Genomic DNA, 22,861 nt, shown 5'->3' on the forward strand with positions numbered 1-22,861 from the left:
AGTTCCCCAGCCTTTATTTGCCTCTGTGGAGCAGTGATATCACCTCTGTGGCTGTTCCACCCTCTGTGAAACACCCACAAAAGTCCATCCATCTGAGAATCGCTGATGGATTTTCATATATTTCTAATCCATTTGCCTTTTTTTGTAATAAACAGCTTCCCTCCAGATTATTCAGTTTCTTTGTTTGCTTCATGAATGTTTTCCTGCACTAACCACTGCTTCCTGCTGACTGTCGGTTATGTCGGTGCTGTATGAGCTACTTCCACACATGATGAGTGCAAACTGTTGGCAGCATCAGGTCTAAGCGTCGTCTGAAGTCCTCTGAAGTACTGAGGACATGCAGTTTGGTGCGGGGAACGTGCAGCACTCGAGCAGAGCACGCAGCTGTCAGCGCCCAGGGTTAGGGTCTGTTCTCACAGGCACTCAATCACACATCGCGCTGACTTAACGAGCTAGCAGGGCTCTGTTAAATCCAGACATTTGCCTTCTGGCACGCTTAGAGAAGTTCAGGGCTGAATGAATGTGAAAGAACGTGAAGTCATGCGGTCTTGCTGCCAATGCTGTTTCAGGGGTAACGGGAATCGAGGTGGTCGTGCAGCACGGCCTGGCCACTCCGGAGGGTCTGGCTGTGGACTGGATCACTGGGAAGCTGTACTGGATCGACAGCAATCTGGACCAGATCGAGGTGGCCAAGCTTAACGGAGAAATGCGCACTACGCTCATAGCCGGAGGGATGGAGCATCCGCGGGCCATCGCTCTCGACCCGGGACAGGGGTACGTTGGGCACCGGCTCCCTCATTTACAGACTCGGTAGCTGTTTTTCCATCAGGCACCAAAATTATGAGAAAAGAAAAACACGCACATCCTCCGTCTGCTCTTCACGTCTGCATCGGCCTTGACGTATGAACATGTCTGTCATGTTGGGTTCATTAAAGCAGCAGTTATAAAATCCAGTCAGTAGTGCTTTGCTCTTTATTCCAGTAATAAGAGCTGCTGTACCTCCTGCTTTATATGCTTTACTTCTCTCTTGATCTTCAAGAATGTTTTTCTCTGAAACGCTTTAACCACCGTTTTTAAAAACAAAAGCTTTATCCTTATTTGAATCATTCGCCTCTGGGCCCAGTTTTCAAATCGTGCTGTTGTTTATCCTGCTGAGATGCACAGAGAGGGTCTTTGCAGAATGATCTGTGGCTTTGAAGTGAATGACTTTTCTGTGCCCTGCAGTCAGCAAGCATGTCTGCAACAGCAGCGTAACAGGTCCAGCTCATTATTAGCCGCTGATACGACACATCTGGAGACTTCGTATGTTGTTGGTGCCTGAAGAGAAAGAGAACAGTGGGAGCTCGTCATGTTTAGCTTGAAATGCACGAGGCATTGCTTAAAGGCTGCAGGTTTTTAGGTACCTCACGTGTGTTTTTGTTGTAATAATGCTTTTTGGATTAGAGCGATTTAAATCTCCTTTATAAGAAACATATTCCAGCACGTGGGAACAGGAAGAGTCAAACTTCAGGACATCTGGATATATGTGCATATATTTATCTCAGCTAGTGAAACAATGATGCTATTACGTGCATAATAGTTTTCTTTTTAATATCTTACATCTTCTCAGAAGTCCTTTTCAGTTAGTGTGAAGTAGGTGCAGGTTATGTTTCTATGCGTGGAGATTGACCACATGCTGTCTTTGTTACACAAAGTAAATGAATAAAAGACGGATAAACTGGTAAATGTCTGAAAGTAATTACAATCATGCTTTTTGATCATTTTAACACACGTAGGTGAGGATTGCTGCTTACGTTTGTCTGCTTTAAGTCAGGTGAATGTTTTCTGTCAGGACGTCGATGCATAACAAAGGCTGGGATCTGAATATCGGAGTTTTCATCCTCACCTTTCTCGTCATTTAGCCAGACGACTCAGTCTTTGTCTCCTCTGACCAGAAAACCTTTGTCCAGACAGCAGCGTGGTGTGGATTTCAGAGCGGGCACCTCCTCAGTCCATGGCGATGTAAAACTGGTTCCAGTGTGGTCGGTCACACTGGTGTTGCAGCTGTTTCCAGTTCATGGCAGCTTGAGCGTTGGTTTGTTCCTGAACATCCCAGGATGACAGTTTAGGTCTTCTTTCAGAAACTGATGACACATCTTTATATCTACATGCTTTTGTTTGAATTGATGAAACCTGTCCCAGCATGTGGGAACATGTCATCGTCCTGAGACCTTTACTGAGGAAGTATTGGGGAGTCCAGTGAGCGCTGTCTTTATTCTGCCACAGAGACATCGTCAGTTGTAGTCGGTTATTTCAGTAATTAAACCAAGTGAGTGTACGTATGTGAGCCTGTCTGTATACTTTCGACCTGTGTAGTTTAGAGACGATCCAAAAAGGACCGGGCGTCCACATGTGGGGACGTCACGTTTTGGGATGTCTAGACCACAAGACTAAATTTTGCTCTTTCCAATGAGCCATGTTGTTCAAAGGGGCAAAGTTGTTGTTTCTCATTTAGTTTTTGTACTAAATGCTGCTGTGTTCAGACTCCAAATAAAGAGTTTTGCACATCGTTAGTCAGTTGTGACTTTATGGTGTTCTATCGAACTCTATAAAGCCAAATAGCAAAGAGAAATTAAAGATGCATGCTATGAAAGTGCTCGGGTCTCAGGAGGTTAAAGTCATTCAAAGATGTACAATCATCCCACCCGGAAACCAGCCAAAGGAGTCATTAGGAGGCTGAATCACCAGGACGTTTATGACATGGCGTTCAAGGCCAGTGTAAGAAAACCTCTTTGTTCTGGTCTGGAGCAAAATGTCCCGTCAGAAATATGACCGGCTGCTCCTGTTTGATCCAGCGCAGTGTGGTTCGCTCCTGTTGACACAGGCAGTGTACTGTGAGCTCAAATTTAGCAGTGAAAGACACAACATGCCAATTTTCTGTCCTCACAAGGACGCCTAAACATGTACACACCCACAATCTGAATTTACCCTCAGTGCTTTGCATCAGTGCTTAATAATAATAAATATAATAGATCTCTACACTTTAATACGACACTGCTTGACATTAAAAAAATACCCGAGACATGTTTAAAATAAACGAGTTACTTTTTTCCAAGAGCAAAAGTAAGAAATCGGTTATGTGCGTAACCACCGCGAAGTCGAGTTAATTTTACACTGTCTACAGCATCCATCATCAGCAAAGCATGAATCGGTTTGCCTCTGCCGCTGGTGTGCTGCTCGGATTTCACTGAGAACTAACCACGAGTTGTATATTTTGGCCGGTGCATTTAAGATTAGAGCAAAGCCAGACTTTCCAAAAATCAATTTAACACTCTTAAGAAATGAGTAATCTGCTCATGCACTCCCCCTATAGCGGGAGGATGACTACAGTACATTTCATGGTTGTGCAGAGTAGGATTAATGGCTGCTTTTGGTGCCTAAAGGCGCATTTCCATTACAGGGCAATAATTCTAATCTAATTACTCAAATCCACTCAAAGTAGTGGGTCATTGATCAGGGAGGCCTTATCAAGTGAATAAGGCCATCGATCTGCTCGAGGATATTTCTTCCTAACACAGTGTCGTTGTCGTCGGTGTGTGATTTAAGCTCGAGGACCCGGTTTCCCGTCCGTTCTGGATGACTTTGTGGACCGGCGTTAGCGTTGATGTTTGCTGCGTTGGAGTAGGACTCGGGGTAGTGTCCTGGCCGCATCAATAATGGTGTTCATTTTCAGGCCTCATTGAGCTGTGAAAAGTCATAATAAAACAGATGGCCTCCCATTTCCAGGCCTGTCACAGATGTTGAGGGTTGCGCCGGATCGCTGGTGCTGCTCTTGGACAATCATCATTGCCACTGTCTGTGTTAATACACGCAGTTACAGCATCATTTTATTGCGAGCAATTACCCCATTTTTCAGCTTCTGGCTTTGACAAACAGCAGTAAATGATGGCTTGTAAAGCCTAACAGGCAGTTTTGTGGATGTATGTTTTTTCTTGGTCTGTTGTATAAACATTTTTCCTTTTCCAAGGATCCTCTTCTGGACCGACTGGGATGCTACTTTCCCCCGAATCGAGGCTGCATCAATGAGCGGAGGAGGCAGACACATTGTGTTTAAGGACATGGAGATTGGAGCCTGGCCTAACGGACTAACACTGGACCATTTGGAAAAGAGGATTGTTTGGACCGATGCACGGTTAGTCTTCATCTTCTTTGTAGGACTTCTGAGGCATGTGTGGCATTAAATTCTCCCAGCAGGCATGAAATAATGGAGAAAATGTAATATCTGGTACAATGGCCACCTCTTGGTTTAAGTGGGTCTTGAACAATTTAGTAGGTCCATCAGTGGACTGGAGGGTTTCACTGTGATCTCCCTGTGTCCACTCGTCCCCTTCGATGCGTTTGAAGAGTCGTTTAAAGCACTGATACGCTGTCGGCCTCTCTTGAACAGCTCCGACGCCATTTTCTCTGCCCTCTACGATGGTACGGGCGTCATCGAGATCCTCAGGGGCCACGAATACCTGTCCCACCCCTTCGCCGTGTCTCTCTTCGGGGGCAGTGTTTACTGGACGGACTGGAGGACGAACACTTTAGCGAGAGCCAATAAGTGGACCGGGCAAAATGTGACGGTCATCCAGAAGACGAGTGCTCAGCCTTTTGACTTGCAGATCTTCCACCCCAGCAGGCAACCGCAAGGTGAGCTCGTTATTTCTGGCTTTGCTGTTAGAAGCGGGAAAAGCTTCGATGGCTGGATGTGTACAACGTGTTTAAGGAGTTTGAAATAATGAATCGGAGCATTCAGTTATAACACCAATAAAAAATTTAATTTGGGTTTAATCCTGTCGTACTAGAGGAACTACTGTGGATTCAGTCTCATGTAGCAAAAGGAAGAAAAATGAAGCATATTGCAATTAATTTCAGCTTCTGCCTTTGCCTTAATTTGGCCTGTCAGTCAATGAGCATGTGTCTGAATGAAAAGGTAGTCATGCAGAGAATTAGCTAGCTTGAGTTAATGGTACCTTTTAATGTTTTTTTTTCACCATCCATATTATTGTAATTGGCTTATATTCCATTTTTTTCTTGTACAAAATGTGAATAATGGAAGCTGCTGAGTGAGGAGCACATCTGCCAGTGAATAACTGTGGCATGTCCAATAAGCAAATCAATTAAAGTGTGAATGGGGTGTTGTGATTGCAGAAAATATTCAAAATACTTCTGAAACTTCATTAATATTCACTCCAGATCTGTATTCGCATCGCCGTGGAACAGGTAATCGATTCAGCGAGACGCTAAGAAGCCAAGTTCCTGACCACAAAAGAAGCAGAGTTGATGAGCTATCTGACAGGAGGCCTACACGTGTTTTATTTGATATGCAGATCGGGCTGTGAGATACAGTGCCAGGCTTGAAATTAATAGCACTGACTGCATTTTCAATCAACTGTTTTTTTTTCTTTGCCCAAAACGTGTGCTTTGACATTGAATTTTGATTTATTTGTAAAACAGATGCATCAGAATTAAACCTGGATTTTGACAGTTTGGTCACATGTGCCAAGAACCTGATCGATGTCTCCATCAAGTATCAGCCCTGTCCTCCTTCCTCATGTGTGATGCAGATGTTTTATCTGTCATCACCGAGACCTGTCGGTAAATCTGCATGCACGCGCTGAACGAGCCGAGGCTTCATGGACCTGAGACACCAGGACAGAGCAGAAGGTTACTTTAGCTTATCGCCTCTTTAAGACTGTATATTAGAGAGTAAGAACACAACAGGGTGATGACAGTGAGTTCTACTGATGCCGTTGAACTGTTGGAGAAGCTCGACTTGGGAATCATCTGAGCCTGCAGAGGCGCTATCGTGACCCTAACACTATCACTGCAACTTTCAACATGTCAGTATGAATTTTATCCAGGCCTGTCGGCGTTAATCGCGTTAAAATGACGTTACCGCCAAAACTGCAGTAACGCGGCTAACGCGGCTAGTCCCTTTGCGTGGGGCTGGGCGGAGCCAACACGTTAGCGGGGGCAGCTTGTTAACGCTGACAGCCCTAATTTTTGTTACTGCAAAATGTGGTTGTCAAGGAGACGGCGTGATTAACATGTCCAAATTAGTAAATAAACGTTGCACATGCTTAACAAACTAAACTGTGTGTGTTAGAGAGTAGACCACATGTTTACTGCAGGTATTACAGTCGCGGGTCCTCTGTGACATCATGAGCTGTTACAGTCACGTCCACAGCCTGTGACATTCATGCAGCTGAGTTAGTCAGACCGTACCCAGCGTTATGCTTCTCTGCATGCAGCGTACGGCTGTGTGCAGATCTGCTTTACAGGGTTTGGAGTGTTTAAGAAAAGCGATGGTTTTCCAAAACTTTGTAGTCGGTGTTATTTTCTCGATTTCTCACCTTTGTCACGCTAAGTGTGTCCTGTGCTTGTTGGGTTTCTGTTTTAATGTTGCTAACGTCATCTCAGTTCATACACTCAACAACACTACCTGATAGACTGAACAACACCCATCCATCCATCCATCCATTGATACAATATTGATTCAATATTGTTCTCAATACGTTGATTTCAATATTGAAGTTTGTTTTCTTCACTATTTGATCTACAATAATTTGTAGTCTGTTTGCTATTTTCAATATTGATACAATATTTGTATCAATATTGTAGTTCTGTAGTTCTGTGCTGTATCATTTCTCTCCCTCACGCCTGCTATCAGGCAGCCTCTTCACTGAATTCAGCAGGTTAGTTAAAAATGGCATCATGTTGTCTTTAATAACAGACATGTCCTAATACAGGGACCTCAGTGTCAGTGGACGTTCTGTCCTCGCAGTCACGGTAGATGAGTGTGAGCCAGGTCTTTCACCCAAAGAAGAGAGACAGCGCGTCGAATCCTTTCTGGAAAAAGCTCAAGTGGGGATGAGCTCACTATTAGTCACTTTAGCCAGAACCTGTGTCTCAGGATGTGATGCTTCACTGACCCCTGAACATCTGGACCAGAAAAGAAATGAAGGTGGGAGAAATGAGCACAACACCCAGCTTCCCTCTGAAGCTTCCAGCAGGGGCCGAAGGGGGGCCCAGGAGAGCATCGGGGCAATTCTAATGAATAACAGCAACAGGAAGCTTATTTTCATTTGGCCGTTATAAAGAGGCAGTAACATAAAAATCTATACTTTCAACAGTTTAACCAACACATGCTGATGTGTTCCTGTAACATCATGGTGCACTTACATTAAGCTCAGTGATTAGACTGCATAGACATTAATGTCTCCACTGAGTTTCTGTTTTCAGCAGTTGGGTCAGTTTTTCACTATAATCTATTTAGTGGCGTGAAATGAGTAATTTTCTATACGTACAGCTGACGATAGCTCTACCTTAATTTTCTTCTGTTCCTTTAGTGAATGATGGACACAAACATATAAGTTCTGCATTCAGAGGCTTTAACAGAAAATGAATGTGTTTGTTTTCTTCTTGTTTTTGAGAGGTAACAGTTTCCGCTGCTTCTGAAAGTTTCAAATAAACCAACACGTGGGCTGCGATGTTGCTGCCCGTCGCTCCTCCACACGGCGATTCAGCCAAGTGCAGCACCGTTAGCGTGTTTCCTTGTTAGCATACTGAGTCGGCCGGGTGTTGTTTCCAGAATGCAAAGACAGAGATGCTTCTTTTCAGTCTAAATGAGCCGCATTTGTAATGCAACGAGGTTCTCCAGTGTGCTGCTGAAGGAGCTTGGGAAATAAGCTTTGAATGAGCTTGTTTGACACGAATCATCCAGAGTGGATGGAGAAATGCTTTTTTCTGATGCATGAAATATGACTGCAGCATGATGAGAAATTATTGAACTGTGGGTGATTTTCTTTAGTCTGACTGAGGTGATTTAGTGTGAAGAGAGTACAGTAAGAAATGGTGCAAACTCAGTCCTTTGTATTGCGCCTACAAGGGCACCGCTCAGTTTAGTTTGTGGTAGCAGAAGCACAAGTGATACTGTCACCTTTGATGCAAGAGGCAGAATATGAAAGACGATTTTATTTGTATAATTTCATGTATTTGTAAACCTCCAAACTCATCAAGATACGTCAGGATCAGCTGCAAAGCCAACGTTTTCTCCGTGTTTAAGAACAGACGTCCTAACATATTTGACTTTTTTCAGCGTTTCTCTCGTGAGTGTGACCTTTGTTCATAACTTGTGTCAGAGCTTTCATTTATTCTCTTCAGAAGTGCCCCACTTTCATGCTTTCTCATTTATTTTCTGCTTTAATGCCACACGAGTGCAAAATGATGCTTTCGTTTCCTTACGTGCAGTCAGACGGACCTGTAAATGTCACCGAGGCTTTTTAGTCGAGTTCGCATCCAGTTATTATCCCGTCTGATCTCTTAACTCCTCATTTTACTTAGTGTTGTGTTTTCCTCCCTTCCCTCGCTCCCGTCAGTTCCTAACCCGTGTGAAAAGAACGATGGACGTGGTCCCTGTTCACATCTGTGTCTCATCAATTACAACCGCACAGCCTCCTGCACCTGTCCACACCTCATGAAGCTTTCCACCAACAAACAGTCCTGCTTTGGTGAGTGGGAACACCTTTTATATTTCCTCTTTCTTTAGATTACACCAACGTCCATATCGGTCATTATTATAACTCCTGTCTGTGAAAACAGAAGATGCACTATGCCAAGTGATCGGTTGCTTAATTATCTCACCAGCGCTGAAAAGGTTCCTCCTGTATGTGCGGCGGTCCGAAATCCGTGGCGTGGACATCGACGACCCTTACATGAACGTCATGACGGCTCTGACGGTGCCAGATATCGATGACGTCACCGTGGTGGACTACGATTCCCAGGAGGAGAGGATCTACTGGGCCGACATCAAAACTCAAACGATCAAACGAGCGTTCATCAACGGCACCCAGCTCGAGACTGTCATCTCCTTAGGTGAGTCGATTCCAGACGTTAAGAAATGAAAAGATACCCTGAAGGTTTTTGTTTTGTTTACACGGCTCAATACATTTATCAGACAAGCTGTCCTAAAAACAAGGAAACACAAATATTTGAGAAATCTGTCAAAAACATGTTTGTAAGGACAACGACGAGCTGACTTCAGTTTTCAGAGGAGTCAAGATTCCCTTTAAACATTTTTCTGTTCAGGAATGCAAGTAAATAACTTAAATTTGGTTTCTTAATCAAAGATAATAAGTTTTAATAATGTTTATAAAACAGTAGAGCTCAAAATTCCTGGATGTCGACAAAAATCTTCAGCTAAAGAGCTCATCAGTGGAGCGACTGTTACAGAAAACACGTATATACCAGTACACATGGGTGGGTATTACTGTTCTCTTATTACATTATTATGCACATGTTTGTATATTCTTATGATCAATATATTAAATATGACATAAGGATAATTGTATGGAGATTGCAGGTGTGGATTCGTACACCGTGTTCTTTTCTGAGCTAACGTGCACGTCTTTAGACTTTAGAGGTGTTCGTTATATTAAAGTTTGGTAACTGAGATTAATTATTATCACAGTGATTATGTGTTGCTGTTTCCATCTGTTCTGCATTATATAAGCATGTCTGTATGTTGTAATGTTGCTTCTTATGTATCTTGTTTTCATGTATTTCATTGACGCACGAGCCTGACAGCTTTTTCACGCCCTTCCTGACAGATATAGTCAACTGCCGCGGTCTGGCTTTAGACTGGCTTTCCAAGAACTTATACTGGCTGAGCTCTGAAAATGACGAGTCCCAAATCAATGTGGCTCGCTTTGATGGGTCCCTAAAGACGTCCATCATCCACGGCATTGATAAGCCAAGGTGCCTTGTAGTGCACCCTGCCAAGGGGTAAGTAGATTAGAGCAGCCTGTGCACTTTATGAGTACTTCACCTTCAGTGTGTGAGGAAGCCTCACCTGGAAAAACGAGGGATCACAGCCTGTTGTATAGAAACTGTTCTACATGCTTCGGGTGTTTTCACAAGGCTGTCAGAGCAAATGTTTTGGCCCACATTCAAGTTACAGTTTAGAAAACAACAGTCATTGATTGCGCTGTATAACTTTGATGTTATACTTTGATATTTTGCCTTTTTGAATTACTGCATATTCGTTTCACATCTTCTCATGCAGGAAAATGTACTGGACAGACGGCAACACCATTAACATGGCCAGCATGGATGGGAGCAACAGCAAGGTGCTCCACCAGAATCAGAGGGACCCTGTAGGTCAGTCAGAGAGCTTTGGATGGCATGCTGTCAAGCTGTACCTGATCTTTGATTCAATTCAATTCACCTTTATTTGTATAGCTCCAAATCACAACAGCGGTTCGCTCAAGATGCTTCATGTTGTAAAGATCCTGCAATAATACAAGAAAACAGGGAAACACTCAAACGACCCCGTGTGAGACAGTGGGGAGGAAAAACTCCCCTTTAACAGGAAGAAACCTCTGACAGAACCAGGCTCAGGGAGGGGCGGGGCCGTCTGCTGTGATTGGTTGAAGTGAGGGGATGAAGACGTGCTGTGGAAGAGAGCCAGAGATTAATAATGAAATTCACAGTGTGCATAAACACATAGTGAGTGAAGCAGAAACAGTCTGTGGTCTAAAGATATTTAACCAGATTATTAACTGAAGTGATTTATAGCAGATGTGCTTAGTCTAATATATTTAATCGTGGCTCAAATGTCTGAAAAATGTCTGATATCCTACTTCAAACATTATAGATCCACCAAGAAAATAACATCTGAGTGTGTCTGCAGTTTAATTCACATAGACGTCCTGGAGTCGACGTCATTCCAGATGTGTTCAAAGTGATTTGTCCTATGTTAAAGGCACAATGATCTCAATATAATACATCTGCACTCACTTATCCTGTGTTTGCATGTGCTGACTTTTACCGACAGATTTAGATGTAATAGTTGTACCTGTAATTGTACCTGTTGGCATTTACACAAACTCGTCGAGTTATCTGATTGGGCAAAATCATCAAATATTACCAAAAGCATTTTTGGGTGAAGGTCTTAAAGTGTCTGATAAAAATCAGCTCATGTTTATTCAACCGAAGCAAACATGTATACATCAACACATTCAACATGTAAATCAATCAGTTTTATGCTGTTGAGGGTAGTTCAGTGATATCTGCTGAGACAGCAGCCTGATGGAAGCCTTCCATGTGATATGGCAGGTCTCTGTTCTGGTTCATTGGTCGGGCACCACTGTCACCTTTGAACATCTGTACAGCAGTTCACCTTTCTGGCTCCAGTCATCATGTTGTTGCCGCTGTCGGATTCCTGGAGCTCTTCTCGAGTGTAGATATGGAGATACTGTTGTTTATGTCGTTTTTAGTGATGTGTGAGGGAGAGGCAAAGAATATTTGTCCTGGACAAATAGAGTTGTGTTGTACAGTGCAGCGGGTTTTCCTGCAGATAAAACTCATAATGTGAAGAGAATAAGCTTATTGCCATTAATTCAAATATGATTTCATTACATTCATTAGATTCCCTTTAAATGACTGTGAGATGTGAAACATGCCCGACATCCAAGAAACCTTCAAATATCCTGTAACCAAAGACATTTAGGGCGGAGGCGTGGCACCAAACTCGAGAATATGGGAAATAATCTCGTGAAAAGACTGTTGTTGCTTAAAAACATGATTTTTAAAATAAGAATTAGTGAGATTTTTGCTGAATAAAAGAGAAGCAGGGTGAAGTATACCACTGTTACTGTAAATGTAGGCAGTGTTTCAAAAAGATCTTCTCTAAATGTAACAAATTTACATGATGTAGCAATAATGATAATAATACAGTAAAAAGGAACAATTCAGATACTTGAAAGTAAAACTTAGAAAACTAAAAAGATGAAATTTTATTCAAAGACTAATAATTATATTACCAACACTTTTTAAGAGTTTAAGATGTTTTTTTCAGTAATTAGCAGGATTTCTAGAACTCTTCAGCCTGATGTTGTGGAGCCGCTGGCTCATGCACAGCCGCTGTCCTCGGCTATAACTGCTTCCTTTTCTTTAGTTGATCAGTAGAAAAATGTATCTGTCGGTTTTTCAGAAGGAACATGACATCACCCAAAGGTGCACACGTGGACTTTTGGCAGCGCCGACCTTGTCGCTCTGCTGTGATGTATTTTTACACAACACAGGTTTTCAGAAATGACACCAGTATCATTAACTGGATGGTTAGTTAGTGCTTCCTGCGTAATGTTCATGAGATTCATATTTGTGTTATTACTCGCTGTGACTGCGTTGTGTTTGTCTGCCTGCATGCGTGTGCAACATCCACCGTGCTGTGAGCTGCCACAAACACAGTTTAGCATTATTTGGAGGGAACATGTGTTCTGTATCTTTATATCTGTCTGCATGTTTTGTTAATCGGGATGGTGAGCATGTTGTAGCTGAATGAACTCGTTTTGAAGAAGTGCTGAGGAAACACGGGGGGGGGGGGTCCGGGATTCACTGTCACTGTGAATGTATTTCTAGGTCCACATGTGAAGTATGTTTACCTGATGTGTGAATATGTAATGTTTCCTGTGCTGGTGTCAGGTGATGCTGACTCATCCCTGACAATAAGCTTTAGCTCGATTTAGCAAAAACAATCGTCTGTTCTTCATCTCGACTCGCTTTTGTTACACAGCTCAAGGTCAAACACCCAATTTGTCACACACAGCAGCGTCGTCTTCACAGGGTTTTTCATGCTCCTGGGCCTGTCAGCAATACAGATAGGATGCTGCACAATATTTCACTGGCTTCATTTATGATTATGGGGCAGACCTGGGGACAAGAGTAAATTAATGATGCATTGTGACTGTGAATCTGCCAGACATAAATCCAACACATGGTGGGAGACATTGAGTTGTCCAGAGGTACACAACTGAAATTGCTTTTAGCTCCCACCATTAACAGTGATATTCCCGCCATTACATCAGCCAGGAAATGGATTCAAAAGCAGTCTGCTTCCTGTTTGTTCATTTTTCAAGCCAGCTGGGGTCCTGTTAAACAGATCCCCCACAAACAAGCAGCAGTAAACACGTGAGCATTTCTATTAGCACGCACTCAAACAGCAGGAAAAGCATTTACGCAGCATCACAGAGGTACGTTTCAAAACTGCATCACCTTAACCTCCGTGTAGTGCACTTGTTCTCAGAAATACCCAGTGAGAGGACTCGATACACGGTATTATTTTTGATATCAGGGGGGGAAATAACCAGATAAGAAACTGTTAAATTAATTAATAACGATATTAATGATACAAACGGACAGAACTTATAATATTTGATGTGTAGCTCCAAGATTAACATTATCATTTTGCTATTAGGTAGCTGCTACCTGATAATCTAGCAGGTACCTGCTAGCAGTGACGTGGCTAACGTTAACGTGGATCCCGGTACAAAAAGTAACTGTCTGGATTTAAACTGCTATAAATAACCTATAATATGTGAAACACGTCTTAAGTGTCGGTCATGAATGATATCAAGTCATCTTGAGCCACAAAAACATTCCTGTCACAAGGTCGAAGCTGCAGTCGGTGATTTTTATCTTTTATTTATCCAGTTAAAAAAAATCTGGTTGACATTAAAATGGTCTTTTTTAAGCTTTCTGGCCAACAGGGCAGCAGAACGCACGACAAACATAACAAAAGTCCTGCAAACATATTCCAAGTGTCCAGACTGGTTATAATGTAGCTACAGTAACACAAGTTTTTACATTTTATACACATCGCATTTGTAAATCCTGTTCAACAAGGTCTGTTTATCAATATAAGTAAAGACATTACACATGGAAACAATCCGTTTTTGGCGCAACACCGGCCAAGTTACAACAACAACAACAATCTTTATTTATAGAGCACATTTAAAAACCAACGGCATGCCAAAGTGCTTAACATAAAACAAATTAACACAAGTATAATCAAAGTCATAAAAACAAAAATAAAAGTGTAAAATTATGTTCACAGGAAAAAGCCACCAATAGAAAAAAGTATAACTATAGCACAATATAACTATGCCATCAAAACACAATGGCTAATATTAATATTTATAAGTGTTTAATACTCAGTGTGTTTGAAACACCGACTTTACTGACCTCACAAACGTTTTCGTAAAGTCGGTTCTGAGTTCAGCTGCTCGTGAGAGGAGCTGTGTGAAGATGGATTAATGTCCAAGTGTCCTTTTTTTACTGTAATACCTCAAATGACAACATAATTTTAATCTACACCCATCATTATTTTACATATTCAAATGTTACATTTTGTATTTTTGTCCCTAATGATGCTTTCTTTGCTGACTCGATATCCTCTCCTGACTCGCTGTGTCTCAGGCCTCTCGATAGACTACGCTGCCAACAAGCTGTACTGGATAAGCTCGACCAACGGGACCATCAACAGGTGCAATCTGGATGGCAGTGGGCTGGAGGTGCTCGAGACTGTAAAGAGGGAGTTAGCCAAAGGCACAGCTCTGGCCGTGATGGGTGAGTGGAGCTTGTCACAAGTGCATCAGATTGGTGCCGAGGATTACTCAGAGTGTGAAAGGATTACACGTTTAACCAGTTAAGTGGCTTTAAAATGAAGCTGTTTAGAGAGTGCATGCAAACAGCTGTGCCTCACTCTAAGTGAAGAATTAGGAGCATTAGATAATTAAAAGACAACAGAGCAATGATTGATGATTGATTTTCTCACCCTTTCCATAATGAGAAGGGTGGAGGATGTTCATTACGGAGTGATTCTTGGTATCAGCGCTCAATCCAGCGTGTCACACCATCTATCAGCGAGTAGGTTCGTTCTGAACGCCTGAAATCTGCGTCAGCATGTTGTAGATGAAATCCCGCCTGCAGAAAACATCTGTACAAATATACCAGATGCTTCTATGATGCTGGCAGCTACGAGGGGACGAGTTGGAAGTAGAACCAGTTTGCACGTACAGCGTGAGTGGGTTCCTGTCCAGTTCATTAGCCGATACAGATAAAGAACATTATTAGTTTCCACAACCCAGAAAATGTTGCTAACGTTATGCCCCTAATACCTATATAAACAAGCAAACACCTTGACGTAAGTGAATGTTTTTATAGGCGATGCCATGTGCGCGCCACACTCTCGACCAATCGGGAGCTACTGACACGTGTAATCTTGGATAACCTTGAGTTTTATCCAAAGAGACTGAAATGGTTTTTGTGAAACAATTTGTGTAAATGGGATTAGACCCACCCATCCATCCTTTTCAGGGTCGGGGGGGCGGAGCCTATCCCAGGTGTTACAGGGCGAGAGGCAGGGTACACCCTGGGCAGCTCGCCAGTCTGTCGCAGGGCTAACACACAGGACACAGACAACCATTCGCACTCACATGTAAACCTGTGGGCATGTTAGAATCAGCAGTTAACCTGACCTGTCTAACTGCGTGTTTTTGGCCTGTGGGAGGAAGTTGGAGGACCCGGGGAGAACCCACGCAAACACGGGGAGAACATGTAAAATCAGAAAGACCCGACCTGATGGTGGAGTTGAACTGAATTGAAATTCTGACTGCGAGGCAACAGTGCTAACCACCGTGGGATACTTACGGGCATAGCGCCCTGAGCACGCCCCATCTCGTCTGGTCGTGGAAGCAGGGCTGACCCATGGTTATATATCTATTTAAACAGTCGTGATGCCACGAACTGTACAGCAATCTACTGTGGTGGAGTGATAAATAACACCGCTAAAGATCTCGGTGGCTGTGATGTGCAGCAAAGCTAATGGACATGACTCAGTGAAGGATCTTTGGATCTGTATCAAAAAGGTTTTTTTATCAAACTGGCTCGAAAAGAAAACCAGCGCCAGCAGAGACAACAAGTTTTAAAAATAATAGCTGCACGATGATCGTCGCGGTCATTGTTGCACGTTGTCGCAGTGTCTGTGCTGGACACACATATTACACACGCAGCATCTTTAATGCTAAAGCGTCCACTGCAGCGTCCACGGTTCAGACTTCAGTCCCATTTCATTCGTTTCACGTTTGTTTCATTGATGTGTTTATTTCACCTTTTATTCTTTGAAGCTGCAGAGCAGAATTTGAATTTTAAATTGTTTCACTTCCACACTGCTGCACCTTGACAATTGGGAAACCTCCCTGTGAGCTATGTGAATGCATTACACTTGCCAAGATTGGTAATGAGAAGAGAGCAAACAAAGGCTTATTGAAGAGAGACTTTTTTGGTTTTGTGTGTGTGGGTCTGAAGCAAACTGTGATTTGAAGGGAAAAAAAGAAAAAAGAAACAAATAAACAAAAAACTAAAATATGAAATGGAAGAGTGTTGTCAGAGTGATTCAGCGTGTTCTTGAAGCATGTTATTAACCATGACAGGCCTTCGTTTTCTGTGCGGTGGGTATCTGTCAGCGTGTGCAGAGAGCATTAATTACTGCTGCAGGATAACGCAGCAGTGGCAGGATGGAGTCCCACTGTTTTGTACACTATTAGCTTTCTGCAAGTGTAAGCCACAATTTTTAGGTTCATTTTTATAGTGAATACTTTGGCTGTGCAGGAACGGACACTGGAGACTTCATCATTGCATTTCACAAATGGGATGTAGAATGTGAGGTGACACAGACTAATAGCTGCGCTCCAGTGCAGCAGCAGCTACAGCAAAACAGTGAAATGATGTCTGCAAGTCTCCATCAATCACAATTATCCACATTTTGTTATCTTGAAGAAGCTGATTGGTCGACCGAACCGGACTTTGCTGCTTTACCATTACGTTTGGTAAAACAGAGGAATTGTGCTGGTTAAACACCAGTTAAACACCAGTAATAGAGATTTATGATTGGACGATGTTTCACTTTTTTAACATCATTTGATACATGATCTATCAAACACGTCCTTTACTGTTTACCTGATTTTGGGATTTCAATCAAGCAATCAATATGTCAATCATGTGGGGGGGGGTCACAGGAACTTTTTAGCAACTACAGCATTTGTTATATTTCATGACCCATTTTCAGAGGCTTAAACTGCCCCAGCATGTTTGACAGGTAGTGTGGTCTGCCTCTGATCACGAGCTGTGTCTAACCTTACGCATCAGTCTTGGCTTCATCTTGTTTCAGGACTGCGCAGGCTTCTCGAGATGCTTTAGGAAAACGCTAATCTGACCTTCTTGTTCTTATCGGCGCCGTGTTGCTGGGCTGGGCTGTCACAATGTGACAGATTTGGCCTTTTTACATTTAAAATTACTGCAAAAAGCTCTGAGATACAAATGTAAAAACATGAATGAGCTGCGTCCGCTTCAGTTGTTCCGACGTACCAACAGAGCAGGAAACTCAAAGTGCTCGTGTCACGTGTCCAGTTTACTTTCAGGCTCTGATTAAAAATGAAAAAGTTAAAGCAAAATTTCTGCCTGTGTTGTTGTTGTTGTGCAGAGACAAACCTACAAAATAGTGTGTTTGTGCAACACATTATGGACGCGCCCGGTTTTGTAGGGTTTATGTTACCGTGTTTCGTGATGCCAACGTTCAGTCCTTTGCTGTAGATCATTGAGCATGAACCTGTAAAAGTTACAGGGTCAGCTGAAAATGAGGCTGGTGGAAGAGAGCAGGACAGCAGCCAGACAGGTCATTTTCCACTCCTGAGCTTCTTTTGTTGTTGGCGAGTGCACAGCCTGTCAGCGATGCCCATTACAGAAAATGTCCCTTTGCAGCTTTAGTTTTGTCGGCATGGTGTGATTTGCAGTTAAGTGCATTTGGTGACCATTTGCTGTGTTTACCACAGAGTTCTGCTTCCCTTCGTCTTTGTAGTTCAGTAAAGAACAAAGAAGAAATGTACTAATACATATGCCAGCATGACTGTAATATGGATTTGCAACTAAAAGCATGCATTGTCTGCGCTGGTGGGGATAAAGTACCTGTGAATTAAAGGCTTTTGTGTCCTTTGTGGTTAGTGGAGCAATCGGCATTAATGAGCATAAATCTGAGAAGCATTTCTTCTCGTCTCTGGTCGTTTACAAGCTTGATTGATCAGTTAGTCATATTTGAAGTGGTTGAGGTTACTCCGAAGAACCATCGTGCGTGAGCGATGAAAGCTTGTTTACAAATGATGAATCTGTATCTCCGTCACAGTGGGAGGTAGATGCAGACGTACAACTAGGCAGACGAGCATGAAAAGGGTTTAGCAGATTTGCACTGGTAATCGGGAACGCACTTCTGAGGGAGGAATCGTGCGTTTCTCCATGATGGGGTGCTGGCTTTTCATTTTGCCTTCATGTCTTAGTGATTGCTCACGCTGGCTGTGAAAAGGTATAATGAAGGCACCGTTAGTGACACAAGTTTGACCCACTCGGTCCTAAGGCTCTGTAATAATTGGATTGGCTTGAGGGAGAAGAGAGGGCTTATTTCGGAAGGTGTGAGTGATCCATCAGCCGTGAATTGCCGGGGATCAAACTAGCAGTTGAGGTGGAAATTGAATATGATGTGCCACAAGCGAGCAATCGCACCTAGCACCTAGCCAGTGATCCCAACGGCATTAAATTAACACGGGGTGCAAAGCTAATCTCGGCTAGCGTGCCCTCCGGGGTGTAATGTTTTGTAAACTGCACGAAGACTGTCATTCCCACTCATGGGAATTTACCTGATTTGTGGAAGCGAGTTTTACATTTCTTTTAAGGATGGCATTCGGCCTAAAGCTATTAATGGAAGTGGGAATTGTTTCTGTGTGGGTGTGTGGGTGTGTGTGTGTGTGTGTGTGTGTGTGTGTGTGTGTGTGTGTGTGTGTGGTTGAATGCAGTGACACAAAACGTGCAAGAGAACTAAAGAACGCCGTGCCTTCCAGGAAGTGATGCTGGAAAATGTACAGGGCACATTTTCTAGATGGTACTTAACATATTGTCTTGGATGAGAATGCATCTGTCGTTTAAGTTAGGTTGCTAATCTAATTCAAGAGGGTGTTAAATTGCACCAGGTTGTGTCCAGGAGCAGCGCTGCTCTGAATGGTTGCATTAGCACAAAGCAGGAAAAAGAAATCTGCTGGTAATTGACATTGCTCTAAAGAAGGAGGCATTTAATGAGCGCTCGCTGCTGCTGCTGCTGCTGCTCAGCTCAGTAATTCCTCTGTTGGGGGTTTGTATGAAAATGCAAAGGTGATCCTCCGGCCTCCGCTGCTCTAAGCTTTTACAACATACAGTCTGTTATAGCCACATTTGTGTGACCTAATTATGGGGCATGTTGTAGATACTCTGTTCATTTTTGTGGTTTTATCCTTTCTAGAATGAGGTCATCTTCACCTCCTCTGATGTTTATCCTGGAAGGAGAGGACTCACTTAACTCCTTTTTACTTGTCACCTCAGTGGGATTGTAAAATGAGAAGTTCCTGTCACGCCTGTCGAGTAAATGGCAAAGCGCCTGGCGAGGACTGTGCGTCACTGATATCTGCTGAGGACAGAGGTGCTGGGCTTGGTGTGCAGCAGTCAGCAGCCCCGTTGGTCAAACAGCACATGCTGTATTTCTGTCTGTTTATAGGAATGCGATGCCCGTTTCAGTCGGTAATGGAAACGTTTGTCTTTCAAGTTCAAGGAAAAGCTTCAGTGGAGCTAAAAACCTTCCTGCAGTTCAAGGCTGAAACTCATCAACAGCGATGGGGCCGAGCGAGACAGGAAACCCACTTTTTAATCTGAAATCAGCTCAGAGAAGGCCTCAATTATTAACAGGCCTTAAGGAATAAGTGTGCCAGCTTTAGGAGATTAGAGTGCAGGCTGAAGCTCAGCATTTGCACTTTGAAGGATGGCATTTGCCTGCACTCTGCTTGTGTTTTCAGGAACTCATTTGTACCATGTTGTGAAAAAGAAAGGAAACGCTCTTTGGCCTTGCTCTAAAAATGGAGTTAATTCAGATTTTCTTTGCTGGCTGCAGGTGGAAAACTCTGGTGGGCAGATGAGGAATCAGGACGGCTGGGAACGGTCACCAAGAGAGACGGGCGCAACCTTGTTGTTTTGAGAAATAAGACGGGTGGGGTGGTTCACATGAAGGTGTACGACAGGGACAGCCAGAAAGGTAAGCAGCCTCTCTCACGTGATTCACAGAGATGGACATGCCTGCTGATGGTGCGTCACTGTCGTCCGTTTGCTGGTTTTGTTTTAATAATCAGGAAGAAATCAGTGCCAAGTAAACAACGGAGGATGCTCGCAGCTGTGCTTCCCGACTTCAGAGAACACCCGCAGCTGCTCCTGCACCGTTGGCTACAACTTGCGTAGCGATCGCACGTCTTGCGAGGGTACGATTCCCAGTTTCTTTGAGCCTTTCGTTACCCTCAGCGTGAGGTTGTGGATAAATGAATAATCTCTACGTGCGTCAAAGGGCATTCGTGAGTTCTTGAGCTTTAATGCTTTTATCTGCGCTCTAATAGATCCCTCTGTGACTCTTTAGGTGTTGACTCATTTCTAATGTATTCCATCCATGAGGGAATCCGGGGAATTGCTCTTGACCCGAATGACAACAGCGAAGCCCTCATGCCCATCACAGGAACGCTTTTTGCTGTGGGAGTCGACTTTCACGCAGGTACGTCCAATCACATAAGAAGGTAGTGGAGACCCGCTAAAGCGCGACGTTAGACGCTGAGAGCTTAAAGAATCTGACATTTTATTAAACCTACACACTTTATATTGCTCCTTGTTTTAAAGTCGTCCTTATCTGGAACCGCTGCAGCTGTCCGCTCTGATCAGATCAGTGCCAGTGTTACTATATTAAATACCCCTGATAAGTGAAGTGGATAGCATTATGCATGCCATTATAAGGCAGTGCTGGGGAGGCTCGAGTCCTGGCATTGATGTGGATACTTGGACTTGTACTACCTGACATACATGCAGACCCTGTGGTGCCTGGCACTCAAACCCAAATGTGTGCCCCAACGGGTCAGCATGGGGGGGACCTGCTCAGCAGTATGTTTGATACTCGAAGCAGCCGCAACCTGTGAAGGATTCTGGGAGTGTGAGATCTGTAACGGCAGAATGATGAAAAGATTCAGAATCAATAATAAAAATAATAATTACTTATGTAAATATAAAGGTTTGTCTTTAAGTACTCAGTCAGAGGAATGCATTACACCATCCCTGAACTGAGTCAAGTCTTAAAGCCCCAAAGCCTTAAGGACACAAGTGCATTGGCGTGCATTAGTCATAGCACCTGTACACAAACACTACACAGCTGCTGCCACACTCTCATATTCGCTTTATTTCCTCTTTCTTGAGTTATTAAAGAGAAGATAAAGATCTTTGTTGCTCTGGGCTTTGTGTGTCTTTTAAATAATGGTCGAGCTTAACTTGTCCAGATGAATGAGCGCCTCATGAATAACATCCACCATTTTCCATGTAAACAATCCTAATCCAAAGAAATTCCCAAGATGCACCACAACATGAAGGTAGCATCACGTTGCAAAGCACAAAGCAGCAGCTTGTGCTGATATTTGTTTCCTCTCACATGATTTATTATTCTAATAAAAGCTAGAAACATACCAGAGACCGGAAACGTCCGTTCTCTGCGATACGTGTAGGGTGCTGTCGAAGCATGATAACAAGTCTGTGGGGAAACTGTAAACCACAAAAACACATACTGTATCCTGAAAATGTTGTTTGGCTAATTCCACATGCAGTCTGTGATTTCGCTCTCCTGTCACTGGCAGGGAAACAATTACCGAGTGAGTATTGTTTTATAGAATGGAAACATTTTTGATGCAGTGAACACCACACATGGAATTCTGCTCATTTCCTGCATTTTCATTTAAGTATTCCAACATTTGATAGCTTAGTTATTTTGTTTGTAGGTGAGGTTGGTCAGATAGGATGAATCCAACTCCTTGTCTCATTGTTCACTTTCTAAATCCTTGAATCTCCTCGATGTTAGCCCCTCCCACCAAAGATGTAAGCAAGGAAACAAGGAAGCGATAGATGAGGGGTCGAGTTAAGGCATTGTGCAGCAGCAGACGTGCTTTTCTCTCAGCCTTGTTCCAAGCCGTGTCAATTAAATGTGATGTGAGTCTTGGTTTGTTACAGCCTGCTGCTCTGTTTGATGATCTTAGATGTCATACTCACATCACAAATGGTGGAGGGAAGGTGTTATCATAAAAAATGAAACAACTTATAAATACAAAGGAACACTTGATTCATTTCTTTAGTCCTGCTCCTGACATGATTGATATATTTCATCCGTCACGCGTAAAAACACTTCCACACCTGTGCATGCTCAGCTTCTCTCTCCATCGTCTCTCCCAGATAGACCGGAATTGGGACATTTTTCAAAATGTGTGAGATTGATTTCTGGGTGTCGTGGAGGAGGACAGATGACAGGGGAGGTGACGGGGAGGGAGAAAATAGAGCAATGGGAAACCCTTATTGACTTTTGGCAGTCTTTTCACTCTTAATCTGATTCCACCACCACCTCCATTAAAGCCAAACTATCAAAAATCACAAAATTCGACTGTTCTTTGTAAACGAGCAGAGGACCACGTTCACTAATTAACTTTGCACGTCTTCAGGAGCCTGAGTAATATCCTCACAGGCTGCGATGTTGTACCTTTGCTCGAGTTTTTTAACCAGCTCCTTAACGCTCTGGTTTTCCATCATGTAAATGCAGCCATGCAGCGTTTCCTGGGATGTGGAGCTTGCATGCTCGTGGAGTCATCTGTTTACATCTAGGTCGCTCGTCACCAGCTGTTAGCTCCTTAGCAGCCTGGTTGTATTTGACGCTGTGTTTTTGCCTCGAGTGGTGAATCATGTTTGTTGTTTGTACCTTCAGTGAGAACCGTTTTCTTTCTTCTATAAATGTCTACTTTAATGTTGGAGGCTGTTAAAATAACTCAATCTTTAGCTTCTAAATCATTATTCCAGCTGACACATCCCAGACAGCATCCTTATTGCGTGCTGGCAAAGATAAACTCATTCACTGCTAGAGCAA

The 22,861-nt window shown here is 43.2% G+C and overlaps 1 protein-coding gene across 6 annotated transcripts in view; it reads left to right on the forward strand.

The window, feature by feature from the left end:
- Positions 1–22,861, forward strand: part of lrp1bb (low density lipoprotein receptor-related protein 1Bb) — a 250,031-nt gene that overhangs the window by 146,495 nt on the left and 80,675 nt on the right. For all 6 annotated transcript variants that reach the window (XM_040027788.1, XM_040027789.1, XM_040027783.1 and 3 more), the window contains 11 exons: positions 570–774; positions 4,007–4,171; positions 4,427–4,671; positions 8,403–8,534; positions 8,671–8,898; positions 9,633–9,807; positions 10,088–10,182; positions 14,281–14,430; positions 19,826–19,966; positions 20,061–20,186; positions 20,339–20,470. In XM_040027788.1, the coding sequence (XP_039883722.1) occupies positions 570–774; positions 4,007–4,171; positions 4,427–4,671; positions 8,403–8,534; positions 8,671–8,898; positions 9,633–9,807; positions 10,088–10,182; positions 14,281–14,430; positions 19,826–19,966; positions 20,061–20,186; positions 20,339–20,470 (1,794 nt within the window). The remainder of the gene's footprint in view (positions 1–569; positions 775–4,006; positions 4,172–4,426; positions 4,672–8,402; positions 8,535–8,670; positions 8,899–9,632; positions 9,808–10,087; positions 10,183–14,280; positions 14,431–19,825; positions 19,967–20,060; positions 20,187–20,338; positions 20,471–22,861) is intronic.

The sequence above is a fragment of the Simochromis diagramma genome, unplaced genomic scaffold (genome assembly GCF_900408965.1).
Source record: "Simochromis diagramma unplaced genomic scaffold, fSimDia1.1 OVJJ01000343.1, whole genome shotgun sequence".
NCBI classification, from domain to species: domain Eukaryota; kingdom Metazoa; phylum Chordata; class Actinopteri; order Cichliformes; family Cichlidae; genus Simochromis; species Simochromis diagramma.